General features: G+C 45.9%; 1 protein-coding gene across 11 annotated transcripts in view; it reads right to left on the bottom strand.

Moving 5' to 3' along the window:
- Positions 1 to 4,165: 4,165 nt before the first annotated feature.
- Positions 4,166 to 14,860, bottom strand: part of LDB2 (LIM domain binding 2) — a 384,443-nt gene continuing 373,748 nt past the window's right edge. For 2 of the 11 annotated variants that reach the window (XM_058723016.1, XM_058723020.1), the window contains exons 6-8: positions 14,733 to 14,856; positions 11,162 to 11,313; positions 4,166 to 5,533 (exon numbers count right to left, since the gene is read on the bottom strand). In XM_058723016.1, the coding sequence (XP_058578999.1) occupies positions 5,303 to 5,533; positions 11,162 to 11,313; positions 14,733 to 14,856 (507 nt within the window). In that variant the 3' untranslated portion in view covers positions 4,166 to 5,302. The other 9 variants (XM_058723022.1, XM_058723024.1, XM_058723021.1 and 6 more) reach the window with 9 other exon arrangements.

Below are 14,860 nucleotides of genomic sequence, written 5' to 3'. Positions count from 1 at the left end.
GTGCCTGGAATGCAAAAGATGCTTTGTAGCAGTGCCCACTGATTATGCATTTGTCTGTTTTGCTGCACATATGGGCTGGGCTGCCTGGAAGTGAGGAATTTCCCAGGATGAGGGACATTTAGTGCTAAAATGGGGAAAGGGGAAAGCAGAGTTTTCTATCATAGGAAAACAATCCTGTGAATTCCAGAGACCTCTACCTTTGAAATGCTTTGTGATTTAGGGCAGAAAGGCAAATCCAGGGAAATCTGAGCCCTCCTTTACCTCAGTGGTAGGCTTTGCCAATATTCACACCCTTCTTCTCCCTGAGTGAGCTCCTCAGAACCTCTCCTGGAACAACAGGACTTGCCAATATTGGTCGGTACTGGCTAGAGGAAGTGAAAGGTGTTTGATCCCTTAGATAGTGCCCAGGTTTTCCAAAATTCACTTTTTCTACGAAATAGAAGTTTTCACTTTTGTGACAATGGACTTCAGGTGGGCTTCAGGAGTTAAAGCCGTTTCACAACCGTTTGAGACTTTTTGCAGATCTTTCCGAAAACATTAACACTTTCATAACAGAAGAATTTGCAAACCCCCAAGGAGCGAATACTACTTTTAACAAATTAAGAATTAAAAGAGAAAGAATGGCTTCCTATTGGAGAAGAGCTCAAGATACATCATGTCCACTCTGGAAGAGACACAAAGAACTTCCTTCAAAACAAGTTTGCTTAACTCAGGAATCAATACTTTCCAGAAATTCTTTGGAAGTCATTGAGAAAGAAGAAATGTTTTCTTTGTCCAAGATGGCAAAGTTCTGGAAAGAATAGGAATGGAGGAGAAGGTAGGGCTGGGCAGGGCCATAGACAATGCTTCACCAGTTCCCTTAATTTATAGTTTTAATAACCTTTCAATGCCTTTTCCAGCTTAATGGCTTCAAGTGCTGAAAATACCTTGACGTAAACAGCAAGAGTGCTGATACATTAGGTTTTGTTCAAAACCCAAACTCCTCAATATCCCCAGCGATCAGAGACATCATCTTGACAGCAGTGATGGATAAAAGATGAAGCCAGAGAGCGAATTGTGAGAGTCAGCCAGACACTCAGATGTGGGTGCGTGTATCGATGCATTGTCCCCTCTTGCTCTGTCACGAAGTCATTCCTGCCAACACTCAGTCACAGCATTTGCTGTTTCCCCGAGGGATTTCCTGTGGCATACCAGCAAAAGAACAGGCTTTGGAGTCATGTGTTGGTTCAAACTTGACCTTGGCATTTTCTATCTATGTGACCTTGGGCAAGGTGTTCAACTTCTCTGAGCTTCCTGGACAAAACACCCACATCCTCCGGCTGTGGTAAAGACGAAGTGAGATGCAAAGCAAGACACAGACGTGGTAGAACACAATGAGTGTGAATCAAATGCCTTTAAACTCCTAGAGGTTTTATTCTCTGTGCTTTGTTGATCCTCTGAATAGATTCAGCCTTATATGCTTGGACAGCATTTTATGTACTTGTTCTCTATGCCAAGTGAATTATAAGCACTTTGAGGGTGGGACCAGGTACAGGAATCCCATACAACGCTCAGAATGGTGCTGGGCACGTGGCAAATACCCAATAAGTGAATTTTGATTTAACAAACTCTAATCAACCTTGGACCAGTTTAATGATTATGAAATTCTAATGAGATGTAAAAAAGGGAGTTGACCAGCCATAAATAAATGGCTTAATACATTATGGTATATTCCATTAGTGGGTCATTACGTGGAAATTAAAATCATGTTTTTAAAGAATAGTTAACAGAGGTGGCTCATGAGACGATATTATATGAAAGGGCAGGATACATCATTGTCTATTCTGTATCTTATCAACATTGTAATGTATATGAGCCAAGAATAAAACTGGAAAGATAAGTATCAGAGTATTAGCAATGCTTATATTGGGGCAGTGGAATTACTTTTCTTCTTGTTCCTGTGTGTTCAAATGATCTACAATGAGCATGTATTACTTAATCAGAAACAAACAAACAAACAAACAAAAAACCCTGGTAAATGTTTCTACGGAGAATGGAAAGGTATCCCATTATAAAATGAATTTCTCAAGGATGCTGCCAATCCTGATTTAGGGACATTGATATTGTTGACCTTGTTCCCTCTGCGGCCCACCCTGTGTAGTATCAGTGCAAGTTGTGTCTTCCTATTGCATTAAATGCTCACCTCGAGGTTAAAAAGAAATGGAGAGAGAAAAAATTTCCTGCAGGGACTGGGTCACTTATTTCTAAATCCCTTGTCAGATGCCCTTGAGATTTCAAGGTCTTAAAGGGGGCCTCCCCACTTTGTTCCATTACCAGGTCAGTGGCAATTCTTGATCTCTGGCAGACTCCTCAACAACCCCTGAAAATACACAGCAAATGGTAGAAAGGTGGATGCCAGGACCCCTCTCCCAGGCCAGAGAACACCTCCAAACACCCAACATGCAGACCGTGTACATGACAGTAAGTCTAATAAAGTGGTTCACAGAGTCAAGGTGACATGATGTTGTCACTTGTGACCTCCATGACTTTGGGGAAGCTGTTTAACTGCTCTGAGTACCAGCTGCCAAATGGAGGAGGAGAACTTTACCTTGCCCACAGGAACAGTGCAAAGATTCAATGCGATCCTGCTTGCCACGTTCCTAACCTAATCCACAGAGGCTGACCCACTACCACTAAACCAGTGTGGCTTGCTGAAAGGAGCACTGACTTTGGCCCTGCAAGCCCACTTTAGTACTTACCAGCTATGTGACAAACGGGCTCACCTAACCTGCTTGAACATTAGTCTGCACATCTGTAAAATAGAGCCAATGATGTTGACTTCCGAACGTGGTTTTAAGGAGTAGAGAGCATGGGTGTAATAGATACAGTAGCCTGTGGAAGCCAGCCAGGTGGAGTGCGTGAGATGGGTCAAGTGTGCCACGGTGGACAGCATCCAAGCAGGGTAGTCATGCCTTGACACCAGCCAACTGTCACCATCCAGGGATTCAGAAATGGGAATCTTCGTTAATTTTTTTTGCATTGTTGTTCGATACGATTTGTTAGGAGCAGCACAAAATTTTAATTCCAAAATCAGTTTTGAAGTGTTGGCAAACAATTAGACGTTTCTTCAGGCAACATTGTGTAGGTCACCAGTGGTTGACTAGATTCCCACTTGTTTATTCATACCCTTTGCCATGGGACTTTGCAGGAGGGAGTGTATATTTCCCCACCCCCACCGATGTGAGGCTTATCCTTGCAACTTGCTTCGGCCAGCGGATGCAGGGTGAGCAGGCGTATGTGTGATTTGGCCTAACTTCTTTTCACTTTTTCCAGAGTCTGCCAAGAGAGGAGCATGCCCCTCTGTCCCAGAAAGAGATCTGAGGGGCAGACCTGATGGATGCCCCAGGTAACCGACAGCCCCTTTTTTCTTTTTTCCTTTTGTTTTTACCTGAAGAACACTCCTTTGATAATCTTGTGCCCCCAAATCCTGATCTCAGGCTCTGCTTCTGAGAATCCCAGCCTAAGACACGTGGCCTCCCATAACCTCTTTTTCAAATTCGCCTTTCCAGATTTTGCCAAGATGATAAATTAAAATCACCCAGCACTTAATACACATCCAACAAATGCTGACTTCTTCTCTCATCTTCCTCCCTGGTGGAAAACAAAGTGGAAAAACACGAGGAAATTTCTTTTAAGAAACACGTCCTCAAGTGAATTTTCTGTAGTCTCATATAGCAACTTTTTGGAAAAATGGGCAAGCAAGACATTGATCTTTAAAAATGGAGATAGCAATGCCAACTTTGTGAAGCTTTGGGGATTAGCTGAAATAATATCTGTGGACCTTAAGAAGGGCTGTTTGGTGCAGAATCAACACTTGTGGGGAAGCCACCGCTCCTCCACTTGCCAAGCTGCAGCACAGGCCAGTTCTTGCTTTCTCATTGTTGTGTCCACGGCAAGCATGTGCCCAGCACACAGCAGACTCTCACACATCTGCCCAACTGAACCACAGTGAGCAGGGAAAGGAATCAGACTTTACAAAGGATGGCATGGCTGTCACAATTCCACTCCATTTGGACTCCGGGCAATAAATCCAAGCTCAATACTTCTCATGATCGTGGGCAGATTTCTCCCCCCGCCGCCCCCCCAAGCCCTCGCCAAATGCTCACAAACAGCCAGACTCAGTTGCTTTGGTCGTTAACACAGTTTATTATTGGCACACTTATCAGTAAAGCATACATAAAATACAGCTGTTTTATAACACACGGAGCCACTGTGTCTTTACATGTGTGGAAGAACATATTAATATGCAAATGGAAAAATTAGTTCTCTTATAAAGTTTCACATAAATACACTGGAATTGCCCCAAAGAAGAATCCCCATAAAAGAAACCAGGTGAGGGCTTTACAAAATATTATACAAGAAATATACCATGAAAAGAAACAACAGTCAACTCAGATACAATAAAAAACACAAAAAAGTTTCAGATTTATTAAACTGCCCACAAAATTAATGGATTACATGGCTTGAAAAGATTTGGATCAACAGCAATTTTACAAACGAGTGGGTTCTCGAGGGGCCAGGTGTCTGTCTTTACATAAAAATCTGCCTTGGTGTCTTCGATGACAAAAAGACATTTCTTGTTTCAGCCCTTGGGCTCAATTGAACCAGCTGGGGTTGGAGAACCGACTGACATTAGCTCACCCAATAATTACCCTGCAAGGCCCTCTTAGCTGTTACCCAATGAAAGAAAAGGTGAAGAAAAAAAATAATAATAAGGATACATTTAAATTACTGTCCAAAGGCTGATTTTTTTTCTTTTCTTTTTTTACTGAAACAAGAAACTCTCAGATGCAAGTCAAAAAGCAGAAAATATTTTACAATATTAAAAAGTCATCTGTAGTTAGGGTCGGCATATAACGAGACCCTGAGCACTGAGGGCGTATTGACAATATGGCCTTCGTCGGGGTGGGGTTGGGGGTGGGGTGTAATTAACAAACACGTGGTTAACACCGAGCCCGGAGAAGCGCGAACTTTCGCTCTTTTCATTAAGATCAGTGCCACTCTCTGTGTTACCTGTGAAGGCCTCCAGGGAAGGGTCAGGGAAGTTTATTGGAACGATCCTCTCAATTCAAAAAAGAAAAAAAGAAAGAACAAAGAAACCCAAACTCAGATCATTGTGGTTTAGAAACAGGTATTTGCGTGGAAGAGTTTTTTATTTCTCCTCCTTCCTCTCCTGCAAGCAAGGATCTGCAAGCGTGAGCGTGCCCCACGACCTACTGACGGCGGGTGCGGGTGCGGGTGCGGGTGCGGGTCAGTGTCAGTGTCACTGGGGAGCCTGGGGTGGGGCGTTTTCTGATTTGGTCTCTTGAGCGGCGGGGGGTTTACTGCTCCACGGGCTGCTGTTCCCCAGGGCCGGGGGGCTGTTGAAGTCTTCCTCGTCGTCCACGCCGTTGGCCGCGTCATATTGCGTGTTTTCTAATCTAGTGATTAGCCTTTCGTCCTCGTCCCCAAACTCACCTCCCATCAAGGTTGGTTCGCCTACCACCATCACATCCTGTGAACAGCAGCTGACATTATTACAGGGAAACCTTGGGACAGGGAAGCTCAGCTTAAAACACTAGCGGGAGAAGCTGGGGGGGTCTAGGACAGACACGCTCGTGTACTGTGCACCGGGGGTCAAGTCTCAAAGTCGGGGGGCGGGGGCGAGACGCATATTGGATTTCTACAGGAAATAAACATTGCCTCCTGACGTGGAACAACCACGCGAGTTTATGTCCTTAGTGCGCAGCCTGACACCGGAGAACGAGCAATGCTAGCAATCTGCAGAAATAAAAAAATGGATTTTTCAAGATTAAAAAAATCCACGCTTTTAACTTGCCGACGTTGGGGACTTTTAGAGAGAGGGCTGTGGAACCTTCTGCTGGGTGCTCTCCACTACCTCCAAAAATCCGCCACTTTTTATGTTAGGGCCTCTGAATGGCTTCAGACTAGCAGCCAACAGGGGGAGGGTGCAATTCTGCAGTATTCACGCAACTCATTCCAAATGGCGTTCTCTCTGTCCCAAGGACGGTATACATTTTAATTGAAGGCAGAATCTCTCTTTTTTTCCACTCAGCCAGGCCCTTTTATGCAGCCAATATCCTTGACATTCTGCTACTTAATTATGGTAATTAATTTAGGTAAAGTTTTCGATAAAAACAATGTTCACACTGATTTGACAATTTGCATAGCTAATTAAGTCATTAGCAAAAACCTGCTGATTGCCAACAAGCCCTGAATTTACCATCTGTTATTTCATGGTGCCTGTCACCTATCCCCACACAGGCAACCCTGCCACCAATCTGGGCAGTCAAGAGAACCAGTCTGTCCAGCTGGTGCCATAAAAGGAAGAAGAAGAGCACTAATTATAATTACATTGATGAAGCTGGCAGTCATCAGAAATGGAAGCGTGCAAGAAGAATCCATCTAATCACTCCTTTAAGCACAGATTGTCCTTCCATGCAAACAAGGAAGCCACCTACTGTAGCCGGGAGCATCGTGGAGGCCACAGCTGGAGAGGCCCCGGGGCCAGGGGAGAAGGGGGCATACACAGGGCACGGCTCCGGCCTCTTTGTTCAGAGGGGGCTGTGTGGGGTTGGTGGGTGGCCTGGGCATGGGACAGGACACCTGTCAGGTGATACTGGGTGATACTTGCTGGGCAGGCTGTGAGCAATAATCTACTCAAAAGTGCGGTGACTCCAGGTGAGTGCCCAAGGCCATCAGCTTCCGCCTCTGCCAAAACAAGCAGGGCTGAGCCAGATGCTTTTGGAGACGTAAGGGTGTGTTTCCTGATGCGGAGGCTAATTTGATGAAATGCCTTGGTAACTGGGCGAAAATTTTGTCTTCACTGGGGCAAAAGAGGCTTTCCTGGGACGGTATAGGAGAATACTGCCTTTGGTCAGGAGACGGTCCATTGGGCCCTCCCGTTTCTTTCTAGAATTATGAAGGTGCCAATTGAACAAAACCCTTGCTTGTCACCTGGTTGATTTTGCAGTGGAAAACCTTGTTTGTTTGTTTGTTTGCTTGATTGACTGATTGATTGGTTCCCCTAGAATTATGGGGAGATAATCAATAGATTTCCAAACTGTGTTTTCTGACTAATCGATCTTGTGATTTGATAAACATGATTTTAAAGAGATATGTCCCAGATTAAGTAAATGCCTCAAATATGCGCTGGGTAAACTCAGCAAATATAGGTACTGGCAGGACAATCAGAAGTGTGCTTCGAAGAACGTACTGACTATGCAACGAAGAGCCAGACACGACATTGACATGTGGGGAGACTCATGAGGGCTCAAGGTGAGGTACAACACAGAGACTCTGATTGGCAAGAATGCCGACAGGACTGGAGATGGAATGTGGCCTCCAGAGAGGAGGGGACATTATCGGGTTAGCCATATGACCCGTTGGGGGTGTTCTGGACAAAAAAGTGCCACTTGGTTACAGGCAGTTAGGAGACAGTGCTTATGATCAGGAACAAAGGTGGGGGGGGGGGGAGAATGGGGCAAGATTGGGCAGAGGATGACACGGGTTCATCTCATTTCATGACTTACGTGCAGCACACGTTGAAAGGGTCGGAAAACACATGCATAAGGTGTCACAGGGCAGGGGAAGGGTGTGGGAAGTGACCACATGGGTCCACATTAGTACTGTGAGTCCAAGGTCATCGAGAGAGGCTGGGGCAGTGTGAGGAGGTAAGCGTAATTTGGAAACAGAGGAGAAAAATCAGAAGGCAGCTTAAGCGTGACATTAGAAAAAGTTCTCGACACCCCAGGTGCCTTCATTGCATCAGAAAATAACAGTTATTCAAGAAAAGCACTGTGAAAATAGTGATTTGAATCACTTCAAATGGGACTGATATAGGCTTGTCATGTTGGGAACAGGCATGGATAGTTGTAAGCATCCTAAATTTCAGAGTGATGCCACATTTGCCTTCCTGATTGTACGAGAAAATCCTTAGCCAGATACATAATCCTGTGTGTACCTGTGCGGATGAGTGACAGATGGCAAGCTATGACAGATGTGTGCCGTGGGCTTCTCATGTGCATAGATACCTGAGGCCGCTTAGGCCGCTATGCACGGGGCTCTACCTGCTTCTTCTAAACCTACAGACTCAAAAAGTGGTTCTCTGCTCGGGCAGTCTCACTTGGTTAGCCTCACACAAAACGAACGGAGACACAGTGCACGTTCTGGGCTGCCTCTACCTAGCGGATGTTGGCCCCGTTTTCCCCACCCCCCCATCTTTAAAAATCCCCCCAACGTTCAACATGAGTAGTGAGAGTTGCATTATCCTTCCCGTCTCTGCTATCTCGTGTGTCCCACAGGAGGCAGGGCTGGTCTGTCTGAGGGTAACCCCAGGATGCCCTTCGCTCCCCCTGAGGCAGACCTCTGCTCCTCGCCGGAGGCCTGGAGGCGCCACGCCCATTGTCACATCTTCTCACTAATCCCCCGTGCAAGGACCACCAACCTCTGAGGAGGACTGGAAGTGACTCCTTTCAGGGCCCCTCAATGCTTCTCCTTAAATTGGCCAGAAGGGGTCACTGCTGTTGAATGACACAGGTCTCCATCCCTCCCAGGGTTGAGGCTGCAGTTCGGGATCGCTCCTAGCCCCTGCTCATGGAGTGAGAAGCAGAATCCAAGGATTAAACCCTAGTCCTCGCCGGACACGCACGTTTGCTGCCGTGGCAGCCAGGCGGACCACAGCTGTGGTCACGGTGGCACAGAGAACCTGGCCGTGCCTTCGAACGAGGCAGCCATTGTGCCTGCAGATCGCGTTCTAGTTCAACAGTCAAATCGTGTCGGTAATTCAGTACACAGGGTTAAAAGAGGGGGTCGCTACAAGCCAGACGATGCCTATCGCGGAAGGTCCATTCAGCAAGAGTGCACCCCGAAATGTGCACATTTTCCTAACGTGGCGGTGGCTTTTTCCTGCCCACCCTTGGCCATCTGTAAGCTTGACTTCATTGAAACGTCTTGAATTGCATGGTGCGGGGGTGGTGCTGGCGTTCTGCTCTCGCTTTCTAATGGTGCCTTGTTCTCTCGAAGTCCAAGGGGTCTCACTTCATTAAAAGCCCTCTCGACACAGGGATCCTCCACTAAGATGTAGTTGTTGGCTTGGAGGGTAGGAGCATAAGGGAACGGAACAGACTATGTGCCCTTTAAAATAAAATTGAAATGTTTCCGACGAGGCTAGGGATGTCGAAATCTGTGACACACATACCGCTATTCTACACCTGAGGCAGACATCACCAATGGATGGCCCACCAAACCCAAGGCTTCAGAATCCTGCTCAGTGCCGTACCCTGCTGGCTGACACCGGGAGACTGAGCTGGCAGGAGAGACTGAGCTCTTCAGTGACCGACAGGGCCTGGGTTTTTGTTCTGGTTGTTTAATCTCGGTATTGCTGATATCTGGTACGGTGTGGGGCACATAGTAGGAGCTCAAAACAACTGTTGAACTGAACTGAATTCTTGCAGTCACTGTGCCTTTAAGGAGCAATGCTACAGTTCCAGAGTTCTCTGGAATGCACTTCCATTTGCTAGAGGAAACTAACAAATGTTAGTTTCTAAAACTCCAGGAGTAGATGAATAATAGGCTACTTGTGTGCACTTTGGGGTTGATTTATTTATACCAGGCCATTTTCTCTGTGTATTTTCCAATTTAACCAGAAGTGGGCCTAACTTATTGGTACCTTAATAAAAAGACTCTGTTTTTTTTTTTCTTTGATTTTTTTTTTTTTCTGACTCTTTAGCCAGTTCAGAAAACAGAGGTGAGTCTGGCATTATTTAAAAACTATAATTCCTAGCGGTCTTAAAATTAAAATGGTACCTTCCCCACAGGCTGGCCACTCTCTCCATGACCCTTTCTTTCTAGTGCAGTGATGATGAAAACCATACCCTCTGTCTATGGAAGACAGGAGAAGAGTCTCAGTGGCCCAGGTGATTCTCAGGTACTGATGGGGTTGCCTCTAGCCAAAGAAAACCGACCGATGGAAAGTGGGTAAAAGTGGGTTGGGGCCAGATTTGAAAGACACATTTAGAAGTAAGTGGAGAATCCCCATGAAAGAAGAATCCACTCTCACATGGGGAGAGATATGAGGACAACAGACCAAGACAGGGAAAAAGGTGTGAAAGAGAAAAGGTAAAATTGTACTGGTTGAGGGAAGTAATAAGAAATAGAACACATTTCCGAAGACATGGTATCCAAGGAATAGCCATGAAGCACCACGGAAGTATCAGGGTTCAAACGACAGTCAAACGCCGGGAGACAGGGTGATGTGACAAGGGCAGCAGAGAAGGACACCCACAAGTAATCGTGGAGGGGACGAGGGACGAGAAATGTTTACAGGAGCATGAGAATTTAAAAGCAATAAATGATCTAACACTGGGCTGAGGAATCTGGAGTCAGGAAGGAAGTAGGCAGACAGGACAGAACTTGAAAAAAAAAAAAATGGAGATGAAGAAAGTGCCCACACGGGCAACGCGCTATTTGGGGACACCCGTCAGCTGTCAGCCTCGGAGTTCAAAGAAGCCCCCTTCTAAGCGGCCCATTTCCTCTGTCAAGACCCAGAAATGAAAGAAAGGGTCAAGAGGTCAGGAGAGTTGAGACCAAACCAAGGGCGGACCCTCCCCCTGAGCTAATGAAATGGGTCAAGTGGCATCCACTGAGCTGCGATTTTGGTGGCCGAGTTAATTACCTGAGTCTCAAAATGAGAAGGGCACCCATGTTGGGAAGGCCCAGTCAAATTACAACATGGAGCCTGAACGCCGGAAGCTAGTTTCCAGTGGAGCACAGGGGTCCCCGGGGATGGTGCCGAGGGCCCCTTCTCTGCCGCCAGGCATGGCGCTAAGTGATCTTTTAATTAAACCTTACGTGACACATCTCCTGTCTGTGCCTCTGACGGCTCTGTAATTCAGGTCCCTGTGCAGCACAGACGCTTCATATTCCTTCCTAATTCCCAGTTTGCAGGGGAAGGTTTCCACGGTCGAGCTCCTCCCGCCCACCCTCCCCCTGCCCTTGCCTGGCCCTCCCCCGCCCCCAACCCAGAAGGCAGGAGCGGCTAAAGGGAACTTTCCCTGGGCCCCCAGCAGGCGGAGGACAGGCGGAGGCGGGATTTCGGGCCTAAGAGGAAAGCGAGACTTACAGGTACCTGACTGGACAGACTCAGGTTAGCGGCTGGCGTCTTCTTCTTGCTGCCGGTGCTGTTGGCGGTGTTCCCGGCGCTGCTGTTGGACGTGCTGCTGGTGGAGTTTTTTCTTTTTCTCCGCTTCGTTGTCGGCTGCCGTGTGGGTTCTGCTGCAATACGGACAACGGATGGAGGGTCAGATCTGGGGCAACCGTCACCATACCGGCCCCCCAAGGAAGCTGTGCTTGTAAATGACAAAGAGCAGACTCTACATTGTTGCCGTTTCTTTTAGCTTCACGCTAAGTGAAGGGAGGAAGCCGTGGCTTTATCCTTTAAGCACCAAATGGGTGCAACTCTTTTCTTTGGTCTCTCGATCAAACGATTTGTGCTTCACTGTTCTCTCTACCGTTAGACACGTGCCTGCAGTCTAGTAAATGTATTTTAGGGGCGAGCCGCAAATACCACTGTTAGAGTCGCGTGAAACATGTTATCACCGTTACAGAATTTGAGAAAACCCTTTTCTCTGGACTGTTGGCTCTTTAAGGGGAAAGGAGGGCTCTGCGTTCCCCCGGGGGGCCTCTGAGGAATGACAGAAAGGGTTAAAACGAGTTAAGGTGGTAGGCCAGCATCTCCCAGTCTGCACTTGGTTGCAGGCCAGCGCAGACCTTGAGATGCTCAAGTACAGAAAAGAGGAAGCATGAGTTCTATCAGCTGAGAGTGTCACACGTAGGGTCCCTGGCTCAGTACAGTTCTCAGGTCGCATGGTTTGGACGCCAGCGTTTAAAGAATGCTGCTCATTTCAAAGTTGCTGGGGGCAGAAGGTCGAAGTGTGCTAGGGCCAGCATCTGCACGAAGGGGAACTAGATCTTTGCATCCAAGTCCCGCTTAGAAACAGAGGAAAATGTTGCGGACCCGACAGCTGAACAACGTGTTCGTGGAAGCAGAGGGACGTGTGGTGATGTGGGGCCGGAGGAAGGTTATTTGTTTACATATTAGGTAGTGTGAGTAGTACACAATGTTTTCATGCTCGTAATGGTTTCATCTGCTTCACGTGTTTTATGTCATGACTATCGTATGTTCCTGGCAACTCTGTTAATTCGGTTCTATTCTGATCTTTGTTTTGTAAATGAGAAATCTGCGGAAACTTTTTCCAGGCATTTACTAAGTTGGAAATGTCATGTAAAAGCATCCTTTTTGCTAACCCTCTTTTGAACCAGCGCTGATGGAGAGAAGGTGAGCCAGGGACCCAGCGAGAGAGCCTTGTAGCATTTTCTTAAAACATTTATGTGCTTCTGATGGGCAGTGGGGAGGATTTCCTTTAAGGCTCATTTCAAAGGCCACTTAGTCCACCAAATTACCCCTAACATTTGAGGAAGAAGAGGATTGCGTTCCTATTTATATACCAATTCTTCTTTTGTAAATATTTTGTCTCTTATGTGCAAAGATTTTCTTTTTTCTTTTTTTTTTGTAAACATGATTAATTTTTTTAAGTTTATTTATTTTGAGAGAGAGCACAAGTGAGTGTATGTGTGCAAGCAGGGGAGGGGCAGAAGGGGGGGGGGTTGGAGAGAGAGAATCTCAAGCAGAATCTGCACTGTCAGCACAGAGCCTGACACGGGGCTCGATCTCATAAACTGCGAGATTATGACTTGAGCCAAAATCCGGAGGGAGTCGCATGCTTAACCTACTGAGCCCCCAGGTGCCCCAAAGATCTTCATCAAAGGTCCTAACATGTCTATCTGTAGAGAGTTATGGGTGCTGCTCCTAAAAGTTGTGGAAACAGGAAACAGAATTTTTCCAGCTCATGATGCTGGAAAAGAGCTGAGTGACACATTCAAAGTCAATCAAATACTTAGTTCCCCTGACAAATAGCTTCTTCCATTACCTCAAGAATTAAAACTGACTACTTTTTTTTGGGGGGGGGGGTATCTGTATTCTTTCATGAAATTTGGGGGAAATATATCGAAACTGTGTGCTCTGGATTATTCCCATTGGCAGCAGGTAGCTGAGGTAAGAGAGTCATGAACTCTGGAGACATAAAAACCTATTGTGACACAGGCCTCCTTCATTGATGAGCTATGAGACTGACCTTGGCAAATTACTACTTTAAATTTCAGGCCCTCAGGGCGCCTGGGTGGCTCAGTCTGTTGAGCCACGGACTTCTGCTCAGGTCATGATCTCACTACTCTTGGGATCTTACTGCTCATGGGCTGACAGCTCAGAGCCTGGAGCCTGCTTCGCATTCTGTGTCTCCCTCTCTCTCTGCCCCTCCCCCCTCGTGCTCTGTCTCTCTCTCTCTCTCTCTCTCAAAAATAAACATTAAAAAAAATAAATTTCAGGCCCTGTATATTTAAATAGGAAATAATAAGTACCTCATAAGGTTATAATGAGGATTCGGCAAACGAATGGAAGGTCCGTGAGGGCTGGGATTTCTGTTTCATTCAGGGCTGTACCTCTAGTGACTAGAACAGTGCCTGGCACCTAGGAGGGGCTCAATAAATAACTATTGAATGAATGTTTTAATTAATAAATAATATATAAATTATATATGCATATGTTGGAAAAGACAGGTTCTCAAAGCATTTATTGAGTGAACTATTTTTTCTCATAAAGCCCTATTGATATTGCAAGAGAATATAATTTAAGCACATTTAATGTGTTTGAAAAATAATGCTCTAAATGTCTAAAATTCCTCTAAGAGGGGGATGTAACTATTCTATGTAAAATAATGCCCATTTTCTCAGATGTCTGAATATGTACTTGGCTAAGTCCATCTTCATTTTATAGAAAATGCCTCGCCAATTACCAGTGGAAGGTGACCATTATATTTTGTGATTCAGAAAGCTGTGTGCTTCGTGTTAATAATTACGCTTTATAAAAATAATTTTTAGCGAATGGATACGTTTTGCTTTTATGATCAATGAGGCTCGACACACGCCCGGGAGTAAAAATGTATTAGATAGAATGACAATTAATGATAACTGGAAGCAGTAATTTCAGAACCTCAGCAGGAGACTGTAGTATCGAAACTGCCTTCTAAGGAAGTGAGGAAAATGGAATCTTTTATGTATTCTCTTCATGATCAGAGTACCCTTTGATATTAGATCTATCTTTAAGAATGAAACAATTTATTTATTTTTTTCTGTCTTTCCTTTTTCCCTTCCATCCTCCCTTCCTCCCTCCTTTCGCTCCTATAATTTCTATGATTCTTAAGCAGGCAAACAAACAAAAAAACAAGCAAAATAACAACAGACTGTGAGAAGCCGTCAGTCCTGTCCAGTGGAACAAAGACTAGACCGGGAGACAGGAAACCCTGGTTCTGATTTCGGCTTTGCCAGCGACCTTGGTAACACTGAATAAATCAGTTGGCTTTTGTGGGTCTCAGGTCCCAAGGGAGATTGCAGATGATTCCTAGGGATGTTTTTATTTTACAAATTAGATGTCCGCCAGTCTAAATACCCATAATAAGCTACCTTTCCTGATCACTTTATGCTTCCTTCCTTCCTTCCTTCTCACGTCATTTCATCCCCAAAAGAGGCCTGCCTCGGAAGACGCGTTTTTAGAGCGGGAGGGAGGAACGAGGTCGTACCCGGTGGTGCTACCATTCGCTGCCACTTCTGAAATAAGCAGGTCTTCAGGCAGTCTCGTGGACTGAGGTGGTAAGTCTTATGTCTCGACATCAGCTCCTGCATTGGCTCCAGTATGACACACAACTGC

The sequence above is a fragment of the Neofelis nebulosa genome, chromosome 3, assembly GCF_028018385.1.
Source record: "Neofelis nebulosa isolate mNeoNeb1 chromosome 3, mNeoNeb1.pri, whole genome shotgun sequence".
Taxonomy (NCBI): Eukaryota; Metazoa; Chordata; class Mammalia; order Carnivora; family Felidae; genus Neofelis; species Neofelis nebulosa.
The sequence above is the reverse complement of the archived record's forward strand: the minus strand, read 5'-3'. Positions and strand labels throughout refer to the sequence as shown.